At 35.6% G+C, this 20,743-nt stretch overlaps 1 protein-coding gene across 24 annotated transcripts in view; it reads left to right on the top strand.

The window, feature by feature from the left end:
* NAALADL2 (N-acetylated alpha-linked acidic dipeptidase like 2) overlaps positions 1–20,743 on the top strand; it is a 1,621,055-nt gene that overhangs the window by 1,164,697 nt on the left and 435,615 nt on the right. For 23 of the 24 annotated variants that reach the window (XM_049867803.1, XM_049867806.1, XM_049867798.1 and 20 more), the window contains 3 exons: positions 4,633–4,725; positions 8,522–8,727; positions 13,159–13,278. In XM_049867803.1, coding sequence (XP_049723760.1) covers positions 4,633–4,725; positions 8,522–8,727; positions 13,159–13,278 — 419 coding nt within the window. The remainder of the gene's footprint in view (positions 1–4,632; positions 4,726–8,521; positions 8,728–13,158; positions 13,279–20,743) is intronic. The other variant, XM_049867791.1, reaches the window with a different exon arrangement.

The raw sequence follows: 20,743 nt of genomic DNA, 5'->3' as shown, positions 1-20,743 counted from the left end.
TACATAAAGAACCTCCGTAAAACAAAGCAAAAAATGATAAACCACTCACAAGAAAATGAGCAAGGAATATGCACAAGAAACTTTAATAATCAAAGTAAACATGAAAAATTGGTGAACTCCACTTTTAATCAGGGAAATGCAAATTTAAACAATAACGAGATTGTCACACCCGACAGATTGTGAAAATTTAAAAAGGGTGGGAAGTGGTTTTTTCACCACCTGTTAAAGTTAAAGATATGCATGCCTTATAATCCAGAAATAATTCTTTTAGTTTTTTACTTGTAGAAAGTATGGCACATGTGTACAAGAAATGTAAAATTGTTCTTTACAACATTGTAAGATTGAAAAAAGTAGAAACAACCTAACTAATCCTCAGTAATGGAACTGAAAAATAAATTGAGATTGGTCTTACAGCCAAACACTACATAGCAGTTAGAATGAATAATTCAGATCTCCATTTATTTTCATGGAAAATTGTGATAAACATAATGTTTAGTGAAAAAAAAAGTGATACAACTTATGTAAAATTTTAAATCCTGTAAAATCATAGAACATGTTTATGTCTATGCTTATGTCTTTGTCTATTTATAGCTCTATCTATCTATCACTTATTTATGTAAACTTGCATGGGTATGATAATACATTAACTGCAGAGTAAGAACATAATCTATTTGTTGAAAAAGGGTATCAAGGAAGGAAATATAGTAAAATAACATGTTAAATCTGGATGTAGGGCATCATGATATGTTACATTATTATTGATTCTCTGATATATATGAGAAATATATCATAGTAAAAAAATAAAAATTAAGTCTTAGAGTGAGAGTCCCTTTATTGGTTACATAAAAATGTTATCTATATAAAGACCTGGGTTTGAGTCCCTGCTAAGTGTATATACCTCATTCAATCACGTATCAATATAAATAGTAGAACCTACTTCACTTGATAAGGAGCCTTGGTGCAGCAGTGGTTAGGCACTCGGCTACTAACCAAGTCAGTGGTTCGAACCTACTGTCTGATTTGCGAGAGAAAGATGTGGCTGTCTGCTTCCATAAAGACTACAGCCTTGGCAACACTATGGGGCAGTTCTACTTTATCCTATAGGGTATGTGTAAGTCAGAATCAACTCGACAGCAACGGGCTTGGGTTTGGGTTTTTATTTTACTCGGTGATTTCAATGATCAAATGAGAATTAGTGTATGTGAGAATGGCTATTATCAATCGTAAGGCAATACATTATTGCAAGGCAATATTTCAAGCAGTGTATTTCCATAATGTGAGGTTTCTCACTGCTGAATTAGAAGAAAACATTAAAATTGAACCTTAAAAATCTAGGGAAATTTCTTCGTTCGTATCTAACTCCAAAAGGATCTGGAGAGATCAGTAAAACTATAAGATAATGACTCTTTCTAACGTTCACTTATTTAGACTATTTGGAACAAACCTAGAACTGGAAATAAAACAAATGTTAAAAACAAACAAAATCTCTTAGCACCTAACTTAAAAACACAGTGCCCAGGCTCTAAGCAGCTTCCATTTATTAAAAGGTAAGGAGCTCAGGTATTTTCTCCAGTCCTCTTTACACTTGCTTTAGTTAGAATTCTAATAGATTCAATGTGTTGATTGTCCATTTAAATTGTTAGAAGGGCTACAATCAAGGAAAGAAGCAATATACTTATAATTGTAATCTAGCAGTAAGAAGTGATATTTGAGAGCTTGCCATAATAATATGGCTACTTTCCATTAGGAGCTTTCTACTTGCCACCCCTGGCACTAATATCTTAGCTGCCCTGGAACTTCCTCTAGGAGCCCCAGACTTCCCAGGATTGAGCAAAGACAGGATTAACACTTAACACCTCAATAGGCCTTCAAAGACCACTCCAGGGATGTGACTGGAATCTCTCTTGATTAGTGTCTTGCCTCATTGTTGTTAATATCTTTGAATATCAAATATGAGTGCAAGAACTCAAGGAGACAGAGCAATTAGTGGAGATTTGCCAGAGAGGTGAAGGGATCTACAAAGGAGGTGGAAATAAAAGATCCAATACACGAAAATAGGTATAGCTTTAAGTGCCTTTATCCTTTTAATTTCTGTAATGCTTCAGAGTTTTCAAAGTGCTAATGTAACAGTGAGTCATACAGGAAAGGTTAAATCACATCCTACATGTTCTTTTCCAGAAGATAGAAAAGTACTCAATATTCTTTGGAAATGTTTTTATCTGATTTTTTTTTTTTCCCCCTGTTTTAATGTGAATTGCCCACATCTACTTGGGGTCCTCTTCCATGTGCTTTCATATTGAAACCCTATTTTAGCTCTGAATATGAGGTTTAAAATTGTTTGTTCATGCCTCTGCAGTTCTATGAGGCTAGCAACTGCATCTTAGCCATAGTTATATAATGTTGTTTGGTGCCGTCATAGCAACCGTATACACAACAGAATTAAAGAAACACTGCCTGTTCCTGTGCCATCCCCACAATTGTTGCTATGTCTGGGCCCACTGTTGCAGCCACTGTGTCAGTCCATCTCGTTAAGGGTCTTCCTCTTTTTTGCTGACCCTCTACTTTACCAAGCATGATGTCCTCCTCCAGGGACTGATCCCTCCTGATAACATGTCCAAATTACACGAGCTGAAGTCTCACCATCCTTGCTTCTAAGGAGCATTATGGCTGCACTTCTTGTGAGAAAGATCTGTTTATTCTTCTGACAATACTTGGAATATTCAATATTCTTCACCAATACCATAATTCAAAAGCATCATTTTTTTTTTCCATAGTCTTCCTTATTTATTGTACAGCTTTCACATGCATATGAAGCTATTGAAAATACCATGGCTTTGGTCAGCACGTCTTAGTCGTCAAAGTGGTATCTTTGCTTTTTAACACTTTAAAGAGGTCTTTTTTTGCAGCAGATTTGCCCAATGAAACGTGTTGTTTGATTTCTTGACTGTATTCAATATTTCTTCAGTTCTTTCAGCTTGTGAAATGCGAACCATGTTCTTCCCTTTTGGTTTTCTAATTACAGGTCTTTGCATACATTATTATAATACTTTGTCTTCTCGAGCTGCCCTTTGACATCTTTTGTTCAGCTCTTTTGCTTTATCATTTCTTCATTTGCTTTAGCTACTCAATGTTTAAGAGCAAATTTCAGAGTCTCTTCTAACATCCTCTTTGGTCTTGTCATTTTAATGATCTTTTGCTTTCTTCACCTATGATGGCCTTGATATCATCCCACATCTTGTCTGGTCTCCTGTCAGTGTTCACTGCATCAAGTCTATTCTGAGATGGTCTCTAAATTCAGTTGTACCTTGGCTCTCATGGACTTGTTATAATTTTCTTCATGTTCAACTTGAACTTGCATATGAGCAATTGATTGTTCCACAGTCAGCCCCTAGCTTTGTTCAGACTGATGATATTGAGCTTCTCCATGGTATCTTCCCAAAAATGTAGTCAATTTGATTACTGTGTATTCTCTCTGGCAAGGTCCACTGTATATAGTTGCCTTTGATATTGTTGAAAAAAAATATTTGTAATGAATATGAAGTTGGTCTTGCAAAATTCTATTATCCGCCATCTCTGGCATTGTTTCTTTCACTAAGGCCATATTTTTCAATTATTGATCCTTTTTCCTTGATTCCAACTTTTGCATCCCATCACCAGTAATTTTCAATGCATCTTGATTACATGTTTGATCAATTTCAGACTGCAGAAGTTCGTAAAAATCTTCAATTTCTTTACCTTTGGCATTAGTGGTTGGTGCATAAATTTGAATAGTAATTGTATTAACTGCTCTCCACTGTAGGCGTATGGATATTTTCCTATCACTGACAGTGTTGTACTTCAAGGTAGATCTTGAAATGTTCTTTTTTTGGTGATAATTGCAACGCCATTCCTCTTTAGTTCGTTATTCCCCTCATAGAAGATCGTAAGATTGTCTGATTCCAAATGGCCAATACCAGTCCACTTCAGCTCATTAATGCTTAGGATATTTATCTTTATGTGAGCCGTTTCACTTTTGATGATTTCCAGTTTTCCTAGATTCATACTTCATACATTCCACATTCCAATTATTTATGGATGTTTGTGGCTGTTTCTTTTCGTTTTGAGTTGTGCCACATCAGCAAATGAAGGTCCCAAAAGCTTGACTCCATCCATGTCATTAAGGTCAACTCTAATTTGAGGAGTCAGCTCTTCCCCGGTCATGTTTTGAATGCTTTCCAACCTGAGGAGGTCATCTTTCGGTACTATATCTGACAATATTACACTGGTATTCATCATGTTTTTACTGGCCTTTCTTCCTAGTCTGTCTTAACCTAGAAGCTCCGCTGAAGCTTGTCCACCATGGGTGGCCCTGCTGATACTTGAAATACCTGTGGCATAGCTTCCAGCATCACAGCGACACGGAAGCTACCACAGTGTGACAAACTGCCAGAAGAGTGGTGCTTGTTGTATGATAAGCACCTAAAATAGAGAATACACATACTGTTTCACAAATATTTGCCAAGAAAGTATAACTTGGTGTGATGGTTATTAATGTTATCTGTCAACATGCTTTTCTGTTGACAACAGATAAATTTTTAATAATTTAAGAAAAAATTATAGATAAATAAGCATGTATTAAAACTTTCTTTTCAGAAATAAGAATTGTCAGCATGCACGTTCAGACAATCACAAAATTCAAAACAATTACAAATGTTGTTGGATATTTAAAGGGCTCAACATCTCCAGGTAAGTATGGTTAAGTATTTATAACCTTCCCCTTATACGAAACTTCACAGAGAAATGCTATATAATAATTTGATATAACTAGAAGTTCATACCACTCTAAGAGTGAGTCAGTATAAAACCAAGAAGTAGAGACCTACTGTATTTTCTTTTGTACAGTCTCTCTTAAAAAATACATCTTAGGACTGCCCTGACAGGGAGCACAACAGAGAACCCCTGAGGGAGCAGGAGAACAGTGGGATGCAGACCCAAAATTTTCATAAAAAGACCAGACTTAATGGTCTGACTGAGACTAGAAGAATCCCAGCAGTCATGGTCCCCAAACCTTCTGTTGGCCCAGGACAGGAACCATCCCCAAAGACAACTCATCAGACATGGAAGGGACTGGACAATGGGTTGGAGAGAGATGCTGATGAAGAGTGAGCTACCTGTATCAGGTGGACACTTGAGACTGTGTTGGCATCTCCTGTCTGGAGGGGAGATGGGAGGGTAGAGAGGGTTAGAAACTGGCAAAACGGTCATGAAAGGAGAGACTGGAAGGAGGGAGCAGGCTGACTCATTAAAAAAAAAAGGGGGGAGAGTAAATGGGAGTATGTAGTAAGGTGTATATAAGCTTGTAGGTGACAGACTGACTTGATTTGTAAACTTTCACTTAAAGCACAATAAAAATTATTAAAAAAAATAGTAGAGAGTGTTGTTGCTGTTGTATGCCATCAAGCCTATTCCTACTCAAAGTGACCCTATATGACAGAAATAGAACTCTCCCGTAGGGGTTCTAGATGGAAAATTTTATGGCAGCAGATCCCCAGTTCTTTTTTCCTGTGGTGGTGCTGGTTAGATTTGAACTGTTAGCCTTTCGTTAGCAGCCGAGTGCTTTACTATTGTACCATCAGGGCTCCTTAGTAGAAAGTGTAGGGAAATTAAAAATAAAACAAAAAAATAGTTGACATTTGTTAACCTGCCGTGTGTCTGGTGAGCAAAAGCTGCAAAAGCTGCAAAAGCCATTCTTTTTCTTTTATTTACTGTAGTACCATTGAAATTTTAATATTTGTATGAAACAAAGACATTTTAAAAAAGAAAACTATTTAGTTTTAATGATTTTTTAAAATAAGAATTGTGATCTCCAAATTTAATTTCGTAATGTTAATTTTATGTCCCTTCCCCAACTCTTGGTCCACTTAAAATTGTATACAATGTTTGCATGGTTCTAGGTTTTGAAGGTGCTTATGAAAATGACCTCGGTTAATTTTAAAATCATTTTATACCGTGTTAGGGACTGCTGATGGAATCTTCAGATGATACTATGCAGGTTAAAAAAGTGAAAGATAACTGGCACAAATATAAGTTAAGAGGCTAATACTAACACGTTCAAATACGTTGTTATGTTAAATCATACATTATTATCTGATGTGCTTGTTGTACAGAGAGACTATACCAATCTGTGTGTATGTCTAATTGATTTATATGGGATATTTACTCAAGTTTTTCTTTGCAAATAATTTCCTTCCATGACTTTAGTCAAAATTGACCCCATAATTGCTAACCAAGAGAATTTTGAGATCAAGTTTTACATCCCACCCGTGTCTTACCAGTCAACTCTGAAAAAATACCACAACAATGTTGCATACCCTCTGATCATGGTGTCTTTACATACAACATATTAAAAATTTAGAAATTGTTACTATTAAATTTCAACCATTTCAATGAATTTCCACCATAAGAGCTCTAATTGAATGCTAGAAATATTTAATCGTCATTGCTGCATTTGCAAGCTGTTATTGGAAAACCCAGCTGTACAAAATTATACCAGCTTTTGGATAAATGAGGTTTCCTTATTGAAATTCAATCTAAAAAAGCATAATTAAAAAAAATAAATTTTACTATTACCATTATGTATATGATATGCAGAACTTGTCAAATATTTTTTTTGCATTCTACACAAAATATTATCTGTTCATTCACATTTTTTTAATTTAATGACTATGAAATTAAAAAAAATTAGTATTAAGACATTTTTTAAATATTGTTTATCTACAATAAAACAATCCTGTGTAGGACTTTCACATATTTCTAGGACATGGGTTAATAAATTCCCAGGCTTTCAACTTTTGCAGACCCACTACGTATATGTTAATTTAATCTTGATAAAGTCTTGGCAGTTCAAATCCATTGCTGGTTCCAATATCAGTGTGGGAAATTAAAATTGCTTGACATAATGATATTTTCCACAAAGTAGCTTTCTGATGCTATAGATTCAAGGGTGATTCATGATTCGGAATAATTTAATTATTTATTCCATACATATATTGCCCTTGCTATGTGGCAGGCGTTCTTCAAAATAGTTTCTCAGTTAAAACTCAAAATAACTGAATGAAGTACGTATTCTTTTTATTCATGTTTAATAGTCAAGGAAACCAAGTGCTTTAACCACTGCATCACCAGGCTTCTTAAATTAAGGCATACCAAACCAAACCCATTGCCACCCGTTTGATTCCTACCCATAGTAGCCCTGGGGACAGAGTAGAACTGCCCCATAGGGTTTCCAAGGCTGTAAACCTTCTGGAAGTAAACTGCCTCATCCTTCTCCCAGAGAGCAGATGGTGGGTTCAAACCATGGTCTTTTCAGTTAGCAGCTGAGTAATTTAACCACTGTGCCACCAGGGCTCCTAACTAGGGCATGCCCATTGCTGCGGAATCAATTCCAACTCATAGTGACCCTACAGGACAGAGTAGAACTGCTCCATGGAGTTTCCAAGGAGCCACTGGTGGATTCGAACTGCTGATCTTTTGGTTAGCAGCCATAGCATTTAACCACTACGCCACCAGGGTTTCAAAAAAAAAAAAAAAAAAGGCATAGACAGGTTAAATAAGTTTTCCAAGGTCACATAATTGGTTAGTGGCAAAGCCTGGATTTGCACCTAAGCATGCTGGCTCTAGAGTCTGCACAGTTAACCATTGTGTTACGGGACATCTCAAAATGAATAACACTCAATGAAGAAATCTTTTTACACGAGGACACATAGGGCTACTTGGCCAAATAAATTGAACTCTGTTCTTATTACTGATAGTATTCACCGACTACTAAAGTTCTGACAGTGTGTCGTTAGTCTACCTTATTATTGACAATTGCCAGTAATGTAAGTAAAACAGGCCACAACCATGTGTCATAAAGACCCTTCCTATAGTGAGTCTAATGGGCTTTGGATGATTGTATGAGATTAAATATCTCAAAAGACAATTTTTACAACAGTTTGGTGACTTCTGATGGTGTTGAATTTTTTTTTTTTTCCTCAGAGAAAGTGGGGACTAAAACTAACTTGGAAGCTGTAATTAATTCCCCGAACACTCCATTTTTTGCAAAATCCATACCAAGACTACTACATTTTTAATATTTACTGCTACTGAATAACTGCTTCCTCATATGTATTAATAGTTCATTAATATTTACTGAGTATACACACATCGTTTACAGAGCACTTCCCACTATGACTCTGGAAAAATGTTAGATAAGGGTTTCATTGTGACATATTTGTATACTTCATTAATTAACATGCATGTTTTAAAGGACAGTAATGTGGATCTTAGCTCTGGATTCATAATTGGGTTCCGCAGCTGCCTCTGTTTTGATATACACAGATGTGTGAATCAAGACACCGGACAAAAAAATGTTAGTCTTAATTATTAGAACAATTCTACTTAATTGTTGCTCAGTTATGCAATAAGATTATGTAAATGTCATTAAATTTATTGTTAAGGTTTACATTTTCTTTTAATGGCTATTATTTTCTTCTGTTTCCAGACCGCTATGTCATAGTGGGCAGCCACCACCATACTACATACAGTTATAATGGACAAGAATGGGCCAGTAGCACTGCCATAATCACAGCTTTTATCCAGGCCTTGATGTTAAGAGTTAAGAAAGGATGGAGACCAGACCGCACTATTGTTTTCTGTTCCTGGGGAGGAACAGCTTTTGGCAACATTGGCTCGTATGAATGGGGAGAGGTAAGTTAAGATGCACATTAATGACTGTGCTTTTTTTTTCCAGCTAAAAAGGCAAAGTGAAACTGTTAAAGCCAAGGGCAAGAATGTGCTTCTCAACCAGGGTGTCATGTCTGCTAATTTGCTGTGATTACTTGTAAGAAATGAAGAGAAATTATAGTCAGAAAAGGGTGGATTGTGTAGGATCTAGAACTACCTTATCTGTGTTGCCACCAAGGCTTACAACCACAATAGTAATTGTAATTAACCTGGTAATTGTAGTTAACCTTAGTGCAGTAGTTAGGAGCTCAGCTGCTAACCAAAAGGTCAGCAGTTCAAATCCACCAGCTTCTCCTTAGAATTCTGTCCTATGGGGTCACTGTGAGTCAAAATCAACTCCACTGCAGTGGGTTTTTATTTTCTTTTAAGATAACAAGGTTGGTACCGGACAAGAAAAGATCGGGAGATATATTATCTTTACCTTTCTTTTATTTTTAATCTGGAATTTGGGCTTCACTTCCTATATTAAATGTTTATTGCCTTAGCCTTAGCATTTTAATGTATAAAATTTGGAGATTCAACTCAAAATAATTATTACCTGCCTTTTTTTTCTCCTCATGCTCTCCTTTCCCCCCTTTCTTATCTCCCTACCCGCTTCTTTCCTTTGTCCAAGTGGAATCTAGCCAGCAATACGGGTACAGTTAGATCACATATGCAGCATTTAAATCGCAAAAGTTTCAGATATGTTTGTGTCTCATTGGATTGGTGCCACATTAACAACACTGGAAATCTTGTAAAATCTTATAAAACTCTTAGATATTCTGTTTACTTTTATGACTTTTTTTTTTTTTTTAAAGAGGTTGTAGGCAAGAAGAGCTACACGATTTTAGCTAGGCAAAGAAAACCATTTGATATTCTAGTTGGTTCACTACCTTAACTGTCTTTAAAAAGACACGAAATATCTAACATGACATTCTCCTTGCTTTTTTCTTAATTTAAGTAATCAAAAAAGGATAAAATATATTTTGAATATCAAATAAAATATCAAACGTATATACAAGTGAAAACAGTGTATGTCTTTTTAACTTGAAGCAAAAAAAAGTCTCAAAGATGTGAAAAATTTTACACTGTGTAAATTTCATCATGATTCACACATTGCAGATTGGAATGGTTTTCCATATGCAAATAAGTGGTGTGAATTTTTGTTCCATATTCAAGCGAACTAATTCAAATGAAGATTTTCCACCGCTAAAAGAACTTTCGTAAATTGACAAATTTCTAAGTAGGATGAAAGATGTAATAGCTAGACCAGCCTCTCAAACTTCTATTCCAAAATGTGTACTTTAAAGACCCTATCAAGTTAAACAACAATTTTGGGAATATATTTGTGTTCTGGATTGTTTTTATTAATTCAGAAAAAAATTTTTTTAATGATGAAAACAATGATTTAATCGTTCTTTTCAAATCCCAAATAATGTATTCTAGATAACTATCTAGTAACTTTCACAATCAATTCACGTTCATCCTAACATGTATATTTCTAAACTATGTCTAATAGTAGTTTGCAGCGTAAATATCCTAAACGCCTACGTATGCGGAAAAGTCTTGCCCAAAGCCCTTAAATCCATTTGAGCATCAGCGTCCTACCCTGAAAATTGAATCAGTAATACGACATTGCTTTTATGTAAGCAGTTTTTCTTTCCAATTAAGTAGCTATTTTTGTTGTTAATAAAATATGAATTTACGTTTTAAATTCTACTGAATCTATAGTACTGAAACCGGACCAAGAAGCCAAACTCTCAGACCCTGGTTTTGAGAGGAAGAGCTTATTTCGCAGACTAGCTAGCGGAAACTCAGAGGTAATCGACCTCAGATTGGGTTCCCCTATCTGCGCGAGCAAAGTACAATTTGTACTCATACGTATTCATTTAGGGGTAAAGGGAAATGGTGGGCAGGATCAGAGGTTTTACCTATTTATAGTTTCTACTGATTATTTATTGCGTGGCGGGGCTAAGATTCCGCACAGAAGTGGCCAACAGACCAATCGCTTTTGAAATGGGTTCGACTATTGTCGACGATGCATTTCCGGTGACTTCCGGTTCCTTGGCGTGAGTCTCGCGTTATTGAGCATGTGCGGCAGCTCAGGGGCCTTTGTCAGTCCTCGTGGTCTGCTCTGCACCCGACTGAGCGGGTTAGATCCGGCGTCTTCCGGGGCTCTCCCGAGGGTCTGAAAAACAACTTAGAGGAAGTGAGTGAGGTGCTGGGGAGGTGGCCCCGAGTGGCCTGATAACCTGGTGGACTACTAATTAATTGGGTGTCTTCAGCCTCCAGAGTCCCCTAACGGTATCTTTTGGTAATTTAATGTTTTCTCAAGTAACAGATAATAAAAATAGTTACTATGATATAGGAGTACACGGAGGGGAAAATATTTATGTTAAAAACGGCTTTTCCTACTGAAAAAGATTGAGGACCACTGTCTTAGAATATACATGCGTGTGTATTTGGTAACTGATTATATCTTCAGTCACTTTCTGGCATTTCTCATGACTAGATAAGCAAAGGCGTATGAGTTAATCAAAATGAAGAACAGTATACAGATTTAGTTATTGGCTAATAGAATGTATTTTTGAAATTTACTGTGTCTCTGAGAATTGTTTAAATGTAATTCATGAAGCCATGTTGTAAACTATTCGGTTGAGGAGGTATTTTAAAAATTGTCAGTTGTCCTTTTCTGTCTACTCTGATTCAATCTACTCCTCCTTGGAATGAAATTTTTTTTTTTTTTTCCCACGGAAACCAGTTTACTCGCTAAGTGTATTCCCTGGTGAAGGTGAGTGAGGTAAGCACTTGTTGACATGTCACGTTGCCCTATTTAATTTTTCTTGCACACAAACCCCTTGAAGCCCAGAATTATAATTAAGAGGATTAGGTTATGTTGGTCAGTAAACTTAAAAATGGGATTTATAATGATAGAGTTATTAGAGAATTAAATCAATACCAACCTTGATCCTTGAGGAAAATCGTAACATTTTACTGAATAGGTTCTTTACTTTGAAAAAGTATCATTCATTCACCGAAGAATCTTCATTTTTCACAGGCTATAAAAAAAAAAAAAAAAACAATTTTTTGTTTTTTTTTATAGTGGAAGTGCTACAGATTTTGGAATCGAAGTCAGAACCTTTCTCTGCCATAAACAATGTATTCTTAGGCAAGATTAACTTCTCTGAGACTCTCTTTCCTCAAATGCGTACACAAATGCCTATCTCATGAGGTTTTCATGAGACTTAACAGGAGTACATTGTTTTTGCATAGTGCTGAAGTAGAAATGGACATCTTTCTTAATGACATTATCTGCCAGACAGATTACTGAAACAAAGTTAATCATTTCTGTTTATTTAAAACAATTGTTAGTTTAGAATTGTCTTACCTCTCACAAAGGTATAGTTGAATTTTCAACGTCAAATAGTAGTAACTATTTTGTAGAAGTCTTTGTAATCTTGCATCTGACAGTGTTGGAGAGAAGAAAGACACTTTCTCAAGAACTGAAGTAATACAATTTTTAGGGCTTGTCACCATGGTAATTGTTATTTTTATGTGATGTCAAGTCGATTTTGACTCATAGTGACCCAATGTGACAGAGTAGAACTGCCCTATAGGGTTACCTGAGCTGTAATCTTTATGGAAGCAGACCACCAGGTCTTTTCTTCCATGCAGCCACTGTGTGGGTTTGAACTGCCAACCTTTCAGTTAGCAGCCAAGAGCTTAACCATTGTACCAACAGAGTTCATCCCATGATAATTATTCAATAAATATTTGTGCTGTGCAAGAAAGGGAAGAAAATAACAAAAGGACTTCTTAGTAGCAGCTTATTAAAATTTATGAGGGTAGAGATTAGCAGAGAAGTGGAAAAACTACTGAATCATTTAATGCTAGCGCATGAAATTCAAGTTTTATGTTATGTAATATTTGCAGGGACACAATGCTATTTTGCTTCATTGTACTGAAAATAAAGAGTCCCTCCATGCAAAATGTAGTTCATTGCTTTGAAGGCAAAAACTGGCTTTATCAATCACTGAAGAAGTATATCCACATCTGTTCTCTAACTCACTGACTATAAAATTAAGTGCTATTACTGAACAAATATCCTTTCATTATTCAGAAGTCGAATTCCAAAATATGTTAACTGTTTAAGAATACTTTTTCTTTAGAATTTTACTTTTGTCAGAAACATACTTTAAAGTATTTTATGGTATAGTCTCCCCAAACTTCTCACCACTCTTATTTAAAATCCTTTTATGACCGTTAAATAGTTTGAAATTGCTCTTAAAAAAAAAAAAGGTACTTATGCAATATAGTGATTTTAAATAGGAAGTGTTTATTATTCAACATGTAATAATAAAGTAAAATCTTTTATTTGTATCTCTGTTAAAGATAGATTCTTTTTTTGGATTTTAGGATTTCAAGAAGGTTCTGCAGAGAAATGTTGTGGCTTACGTTAGCCTCCATAATCCCATGAGGGGTAACTCAAGCCTACATCCTGTAGCATCACCTTCTCTTCAGCAACTCGTAGCAGAGGTAAGATTAACCACTTTATTATAAAATGATTGTACAAACCTCTCCTTTTACCTATAATTTGACATTTTTTGATTTTTTAAAAAAAATTTTAAATTTCTTTTTAAATACACATAAATCTCTATAAAAGGGTTTTGAGGAATGATTTATTGCTGGATTTCTATCAGTATTCTTCAGCTAATTACCAATGTTCTGAATCCCACAATTGTTCATTTCCTTCTCTTTTAAGGTCATAGTTCTAGGACTTATGAATTGTAGAGTTATAGAGAAAGCATATATAAAATACAAATTTATTTCTTTAAAAAATGAATTTAGCTCTCAAAAATTCCCAGTTCTAACAATCTTGACGTTTTATGGTAAACTTGGTGACTTTTGGATTTCTGCCCACCTCACTCATGATTTTAGTAAATGTTAGACACGTCCAGTCTTTTCAACGACATTGTAAGCCCCTAAGAGCAAGATCTGTATCTAATTCCCAGAAAATGGCGCTAAGTTTAAGATTTGCACGCTGGTGGTACAGTAGTTGGAAACCCTGGTGGCGTAGTGGTTGAGTGTTATGGCTGCTAACCAAAGAGTCGGCAGTTCAAATCTGCCAGGTGCTCCTTGAAAACCCTATGGGGCAGTTCTACTCTGTCCTGTAGGGTCGCTATGAGTCGGAATCGACTCGACGGCACTGGGTTTGTTTTTTTTGGTTTAGTGCAGTAGTTAAGAACACAGCTGCAAAAGTTTAAGATACTCAGAAAACACTATTTGAAAAATTATTAATGGAAAAAGAAAGCATGTATTTTCTTACAAAGTAAGTTAAAAAATATTATGTAAGTTTTAATGTCTCATTAGAGTAGTTAATTTTTGTAATTTAGTCATTTCTTGCTTATGTTAAAGAATTTAACAGAACATTTTTCCTATTAGTGGAGTTCACACTTTTATATATGTATGATTTTCATGACTTTCAATACTGATAAAATGATAAGGGTTATTTCACAGTATGGAAACAATTATACCACCACCGGTAGTTGGTTTCTGCCTAGCCCCAGTGATCATTCCTGTATATTGGAAACGACCTCTCAGATGCCCACAGGGTTTTCATGAGTATCATAGGAACTGAACTAGAAAAAGAGAGAGATAATGAATAGTGCTTTAGATTAGCCATAATTCTTGCCTGAATTGTAATGCAAACTAACATTTTATGACTTTCATATTTTCTAGTTTAATAGTTTTCATTGACATTTCCATATGTAGTGTAATAAGGAAGACATTATGAAAGATGAAAAGAGTAAATCTGTACATTTAGGATCAGCCAAACCCCAATGTAAAGGCCTTAATTCATACCCAGATCTGTAAGTTAATTTCTCTTATGTTGTACACTGCTTTGAATACATTGATTTTATTTTACCTGCCTCTAAAACATAAAAAGAGGAAATTAGTTACAGATATCTCCTCTGGGAATTTAAGATATTTCTGAATAAGCGGGTTGGCAGAAAGCAGAATGCATGAGTTCAAGTATCCAGAAATTGAGGAGGGTTGGTTTAAAAAATATGTGTATGTGTGTTTTTTCCTTTTCATGTGTTATAGTTTACCTATTTTGAGAATTATATAGGATATGTAATCATGGATATTCATGGGTAAATAGGAAAAACAAAAATATCAAGCCCATGAAATGCCATTTTTAAGAATATAATACTATTTAAAACAGTCTTGCATATATTATATAACAAAGGATTGTAAGGTATTTTCGTATTTAATGTAATTATGTGAGAATACAGCATGGTTTCTCAATAACAATAAGTATATGGAAAAATTTGTCTTCTTATTTGTTTGGGGAGGGGATCCTCTTTTTTGTTCTATAATGGAAAATTCTTTCATACTACCCTTACATGAATCAGAATTTCTTTCAATTTAGATTGTGTTTGTGTGTGTGTATTCAATACAATAATTTAGAAGGATAGGATTATCATAAAATCAAACCACAATAATATTATACAATTTAACAATGGGCAGTATTTATCTGCATATATTAAGTTTTACTGATGCAATACAAATATATATGATAAACTAAGATGTATTAATACAGAAAATTAATATCACGTACTTTTCTCTTGAAAATATATAAACATTCTTCAAATTATAAAGGTTAAAAGAATGAAAGGATATAAACTAACAATAAAACCTCACAGTAATTTGTGTGAGTTAATTAAAATAATTTGACACTGGTGGCATTTAAAAGAAAGATTCAAAATAGTTCAAAAATAACTTGATAACATCAGAATTTATGTAACTTTATTTACAAAAAACAAAAGAGTTGTCATCAGTTTTCAAACACAAAGACATTGCATCAGTTGTTTGGATTCTGTTACTACATAAACATACCATGCTCCACATTACTCAGTACAAAACAAACAAGAAATTCAAACTGATTTTCCTAAATAGAACAATATTTCTGTAAAGAAGACATGATAAATTGTGGATGACATAAAGCGGCATGGATAGCTGATATTCTGTGTAGTAGTATTCAGATTCCAAATGATCTTGGTAGGCTCGAGTGGTGATCTTAAGTGTATCTGATGAAATTTTTAAAGAATTAATATGCTGTAAGGCATTTTCGTTTTGACAATAACTGGACATATATAGAAGGTTTTAATGGATTACAAGCTTGATATGAACCAAACATATTAAATGGTTGCCCTCAATCAATTACCAGTTTAAACTGCATTAATAGTATGATATCCAAGTCAAGAAAGATGGTATTCAGTCCATCAGACTACATCTTGTTATGGAGTTTTTATTTGTCAGATTTATTGAATTTACAGCCATAATTTGTATACAGTAAAATTCTCCTTTTTTAAGTGTACGGCTTGATGAATTTTGACAAATGCATACAGTCATGTAAACACTATCATGATCCAGATACAGAGACTTTTCTTCACTCAAAAAAGGAGGTCCTGGTTCATGCAGGGTATTGTCATAGTTTTATACAAATAACAAGGGTGCTATGTAAGTGCTCTGTGCTAATGTTTTTTCCGCTAACATGTAAAAAAAAAATTGGCAGAGTGGCACTTATGAAAATATCTTGTGGGGCGAGGGCACAGTCGGCAAATAGATGTAGAAAGTGCACATTATTTGTGTAAAAATACAGTAGTTCTGTGGACTAGTTTCTTCTTTGAGCCTTTGGTTTCCTTCGTTCTCTTTTGTTTCTGATGAGTAGAGACCAATAGTTCTATCTTAGATGCCCACTCATAAGCTTTGAAGACCCTGACCACTACTCACCAAACTAGGATATAGAACATTATCTTTATGAACTATGTTATGCCAAATGAAAATTTGGATAATTTTTTATGGTTTTTAACTATTATGAATATAACTACTATGATTATCCTTGTGTATTGGTAAAACAGGTACATTTACTTTTCTTTGGCATTTATCTCGAAATGGAATTGCTAGGTCATATCTTTGGCACATGTTTACTTAAGTAGTTACTGCCAAAGAGTTTTCTGAAATGGTTGTACCAATTACAATTCCACCAGCAATGTATAAGTGTTCTAGTTGCTTCATGTCTTCACCAACGTTTGATATTATCATCCTTGTAGGCATGTGGTGGTATCTTTTGGACTTTTGATTTGGATATCCCTAATGATTTATAATGTTGGGCACATTTTCATCTACTCATATACTCTTTGGCCATTTTGGGTATCGGCCTGTGTGAAGTACCTTTCAAGATTTTTGTGTATTTTTTAAGTGTTATACTTGTTTTTCTTATCAGATTGTTAGAGTTCTTTGTATACTCTGGATACAGATATTTTGTTGGTTACTGTCATAGATTGAATTGTGTCCCCCAAATGTGTCAACTTGGCTAGGCCATGATTCCCAGTATTGTGTGATTGTCCCCCATTTTGTCATCGGATGTGATTTTCCTATGTGTTGTAAATCCTATCTCTATGACAATAATAAGGCAGAATTAGTGGCGGTTTTTGTTTATGTTAATGAGGCAGGACTCAATCTATAAGATTAGGTTGTATGTTAAGTCAATCTCTTTTGAGATATAAAAGAGAGAAACAAGCAGAGAGACATGGGGACCTCATACCACCAAGAAACAAGAGCTAGGAGAAAAGCATGTCCTTTGGACCTGGGGTCCTTGCGCTGAGAAGCTCCTTGACCTGGGAAGACCGGTGACAAGAACTTTGCCCCAGAGACAACAGAGAGAGGTCTTCCTGGAGCTGGCACCCCGAATTCAGATTCCTAGCCTCCTGAACTATAAGAGAGTAAATTTTTCTGTTAAGGTTATCTACTTGTGGTATTTCTGTTACAGTAGCTCGAGATGACTAAGGTAGTTATATATAATAAATTTTTATCTTCAGTCTGTGCTCAGCTTTTCATTTTCTTACTGGTAGAAAAATTATTTATTAATCTTTCTTATGGAAAATTTTCTAAATTGTATTTTTTGTTCCACATCTTATTATACCGAGCCTAAAGCCAAAAAACTAAACCTGTTGCTACTGAGTTGATTGTGACTCATAGCGACCCTGTAGAATAAAGTAGAACTGCTACATAGGGTTTCCAAGGAGTGACTGGTAGATTTGAACTGCTGACCTTTTGGTTAATAGCCAAGCTCTTACCCACTGTACCACCAGGGCTCCTATACAGAGCATAATGAACTCAATTTAGCCTAGCATTGATGTTGAAGAGGCATTATATGCTCACTCATCTATGCCCAGAAATTTAGAAGACAGCTACCTGAACTAGAAGAGATCCATTTTCATCCCCATTGCAAAGAAAGGTGATCCAACAGAATGTGGAAATGATCAAACAATATCGTTAATATCGTATGTGAGTAAAATTTTGCTGAAGATAATTCAAAATGATCGCAGCAGTACATTGACAGGGAACTTCCAGAATATATATGTATGTATGTATGTATATAAAAAATCCACTGCTGTTGAGTCGATTCTGACTCATAGCAACCCTAGTATTCTTTGCCAATGCCATAATTCAAAGGTGTCAATTCTTCTTTGGTCTTCTTTATTCATTGTCCAGCTTTCAAATACATATAAGACAATTGAAAACACCATGGCTTGGGTCAGGCACACCCTAGTCCTCAAAGTCATATCTTTGCTCCTTACTTTAAAGAAGTCTTTTGCGGCAGAATTGCCCAGTGCAGTACATGATTTGATTTCTTAACTGCTGCTTCCATGGGTGTTGATTGTGGATCCAAATAAAATGAAATCCTTCAATATTTTCTCCATTTATCATGATGTCACTTATTGGTTGAGTTATAAGGATTTTTGTTTTCTGTATGTATGTATGTAGGAAACCCTGGTGGCGTAGTGGTTAAGAGCTACAGCTGCTAAGCAAAAGATCGGCAGTTCAAATCCACCAGGTGCTCCTTGGAAGCTCTCTGAGGCAGTTCTACTCTGTACTATACGGTCGCTATGAGTCGTAACTGACTTAACAGCATTGGGTTTGGTTTGAGTATGTATGTATGTATATGTATGCCTTTCACTCTATTGGGGACTGTAGGCTATTTCTGTAGAGATGAGTAGAGTATCCGTGTTACCTTATGGGTATGAAATAAGAAATCTTTTTAAGGCCTACTTTCTGTATAAAAGGTCCTAAGAGATAATTTCCATTTACACTTAAATGTGCAATAAAGGATATACAGACCAGTAACCTCTTAGTTAATGAGACATGACTTCCTTCATGTAAAGTAAGTTATGAAATTACAGATAAAATAGAACTTTTCCCCAAATAATAGTGTAAAAATGGTATGGCCAGAGCATCTGACCTCCGCTTACTTCTCAAGGGGGAAGAAAAATCAAGATCAGCGGCCCAAGGCTGCTGATTCCTATGAGGCGGAGGTCAGACATGCCTCCACCCTTCAAACTTTTTACCAATTCTGACACTAACTGTCCCTCCCACAGCACTCTCTACTTCTCTGCTGGGTTCGATAATTCATTACAGTGGCCACATAGAACTCACAGATAAAGCTCACAATTATGGGGTTTGTTAGGGAAGTAACAGGTTACAATTCAGGTTTAGGAACACTCAGGATACAGTTCTTCAATCAGGACAGCCTCTTCTCAGCCATGCCCACAGGCACACCTCTTAGTGGCCCCTTGGCCTCTGCCCTGCTTGGGAAACTATTACAAAGTTGTTTTTAGCTCTGCCGATAAGTACCTGGAGGCACCCCACTGCTTCAGGACGCCTCCTGCCTACACGAGCTTAGCTTTCTCGTTCCATGCTGCTGTCTCCTGCTGGTCTCCTGGTTCTGTTGCCTTTGCTGGCACCATTTCTCTGCTGCTGCTTCTTGCTGTTTCTTGTTGCCGGTGTTACAACTCTCTCTGTCTCCTGGAGTTAGGAGGTTCTCAGTGCAGAGATCCTGGATCTAAAAGATGTACTCTATTTCTGACTCTTCTTTCTTGGTGTTGGTAATATCTTCCCCTCCAGCCTCTGGGAGAGCACATTTTAAGCCTCATGGACTGGCAAAACTGACCCATTCCCTCATTAGTGTCCCATACAGCTTATTTGTATGGCTCCATCCCCACAATGGTGCCATGTACCTTTATTTATTGTTTACATTATTATCCAGTCCCCTTGGTGGAACACAAGTACCTCCTTTGCATAGTCCCACCCAGTCATTTAGTGGGAGTTACAAAGCTTATGGCTAGAAGGGCCACGTTAAGTAATTCACCCTACTGCAAATAGCTTTAAACTTTAGGATGCAGCACAACCACATACATACTTCTCTCTATATATTGTTTCATCCTTAGTTTGTGAAATCATCTTTCATTGCTCACAGAGTGTATTGATTTTGCCTTTAGAAAAACAGAATTTGATCATATATTATTAGTCAGTGCTCTGTACTGTAAATCTCAAGTAAATAGTGGTGAAATTCATAAGAGTTTATTTTGAGGGAGCCTGGAGCATTTGTATATATGAAAGTAGTCAATCTAGCCATATATTCTTTTTAAATGTTGCTTTCGAAGCACCTCCCGGAAGTTTGACAAATCTGATCAAAGCTAAACAATTTTATCAATATTGTAAAACTGTCCAGGGGATAGAAAATGTTTGTTGCTGCCTTTTTATTTTATTTTATGTTTTTAGTCTCTTAAAAAAGTAGCAAAGATATTTTTCAGTTTCAAAGAGTGTTTATTTTTATTTTTAATTTCATGTTTTCCTTTTTTTCTGTGCCAAAACCTCTCCAACAATAATTGAAGTACATCCAGTATATCTCAAATGAACTATTTTGTAAGAGCATTGAGCCCAGAACCAAACTATATCATTGCCTCTTCATTATGAATGCCCAGTCTGTTGCAAAGCTCTGTTATGTGAGAGATATGTACAAAACTGCACTCAGAATTGCTTTAGGTGTTGGAGCAGACAAAATCCCGTGTTGTCCAGGAGCTTACTATTTTACCGTGAACCTAAGACATTAAAAGCTAAAATACAGGGGTGAATGTGATATGTGTTATACTGC

Source organism: Elephas maximus, chromosome 23 (genome assembly GCF_024166365.1).
Source record: "Elephas maximus indicus isolate mEleMax1 chromosome 23, mEleMax1 primary haplotype, whole genome shotgun sequence".
Classification (NCBI taxonomy): Eukaryota; Metazoa; Chordata; class Mammalia; order Proboscidea; family Elephantidae; genus Elephas; species Elephas maximus.
This window is presented reverse-complemented; position numbering and strand designations above follow the sequence as displayed.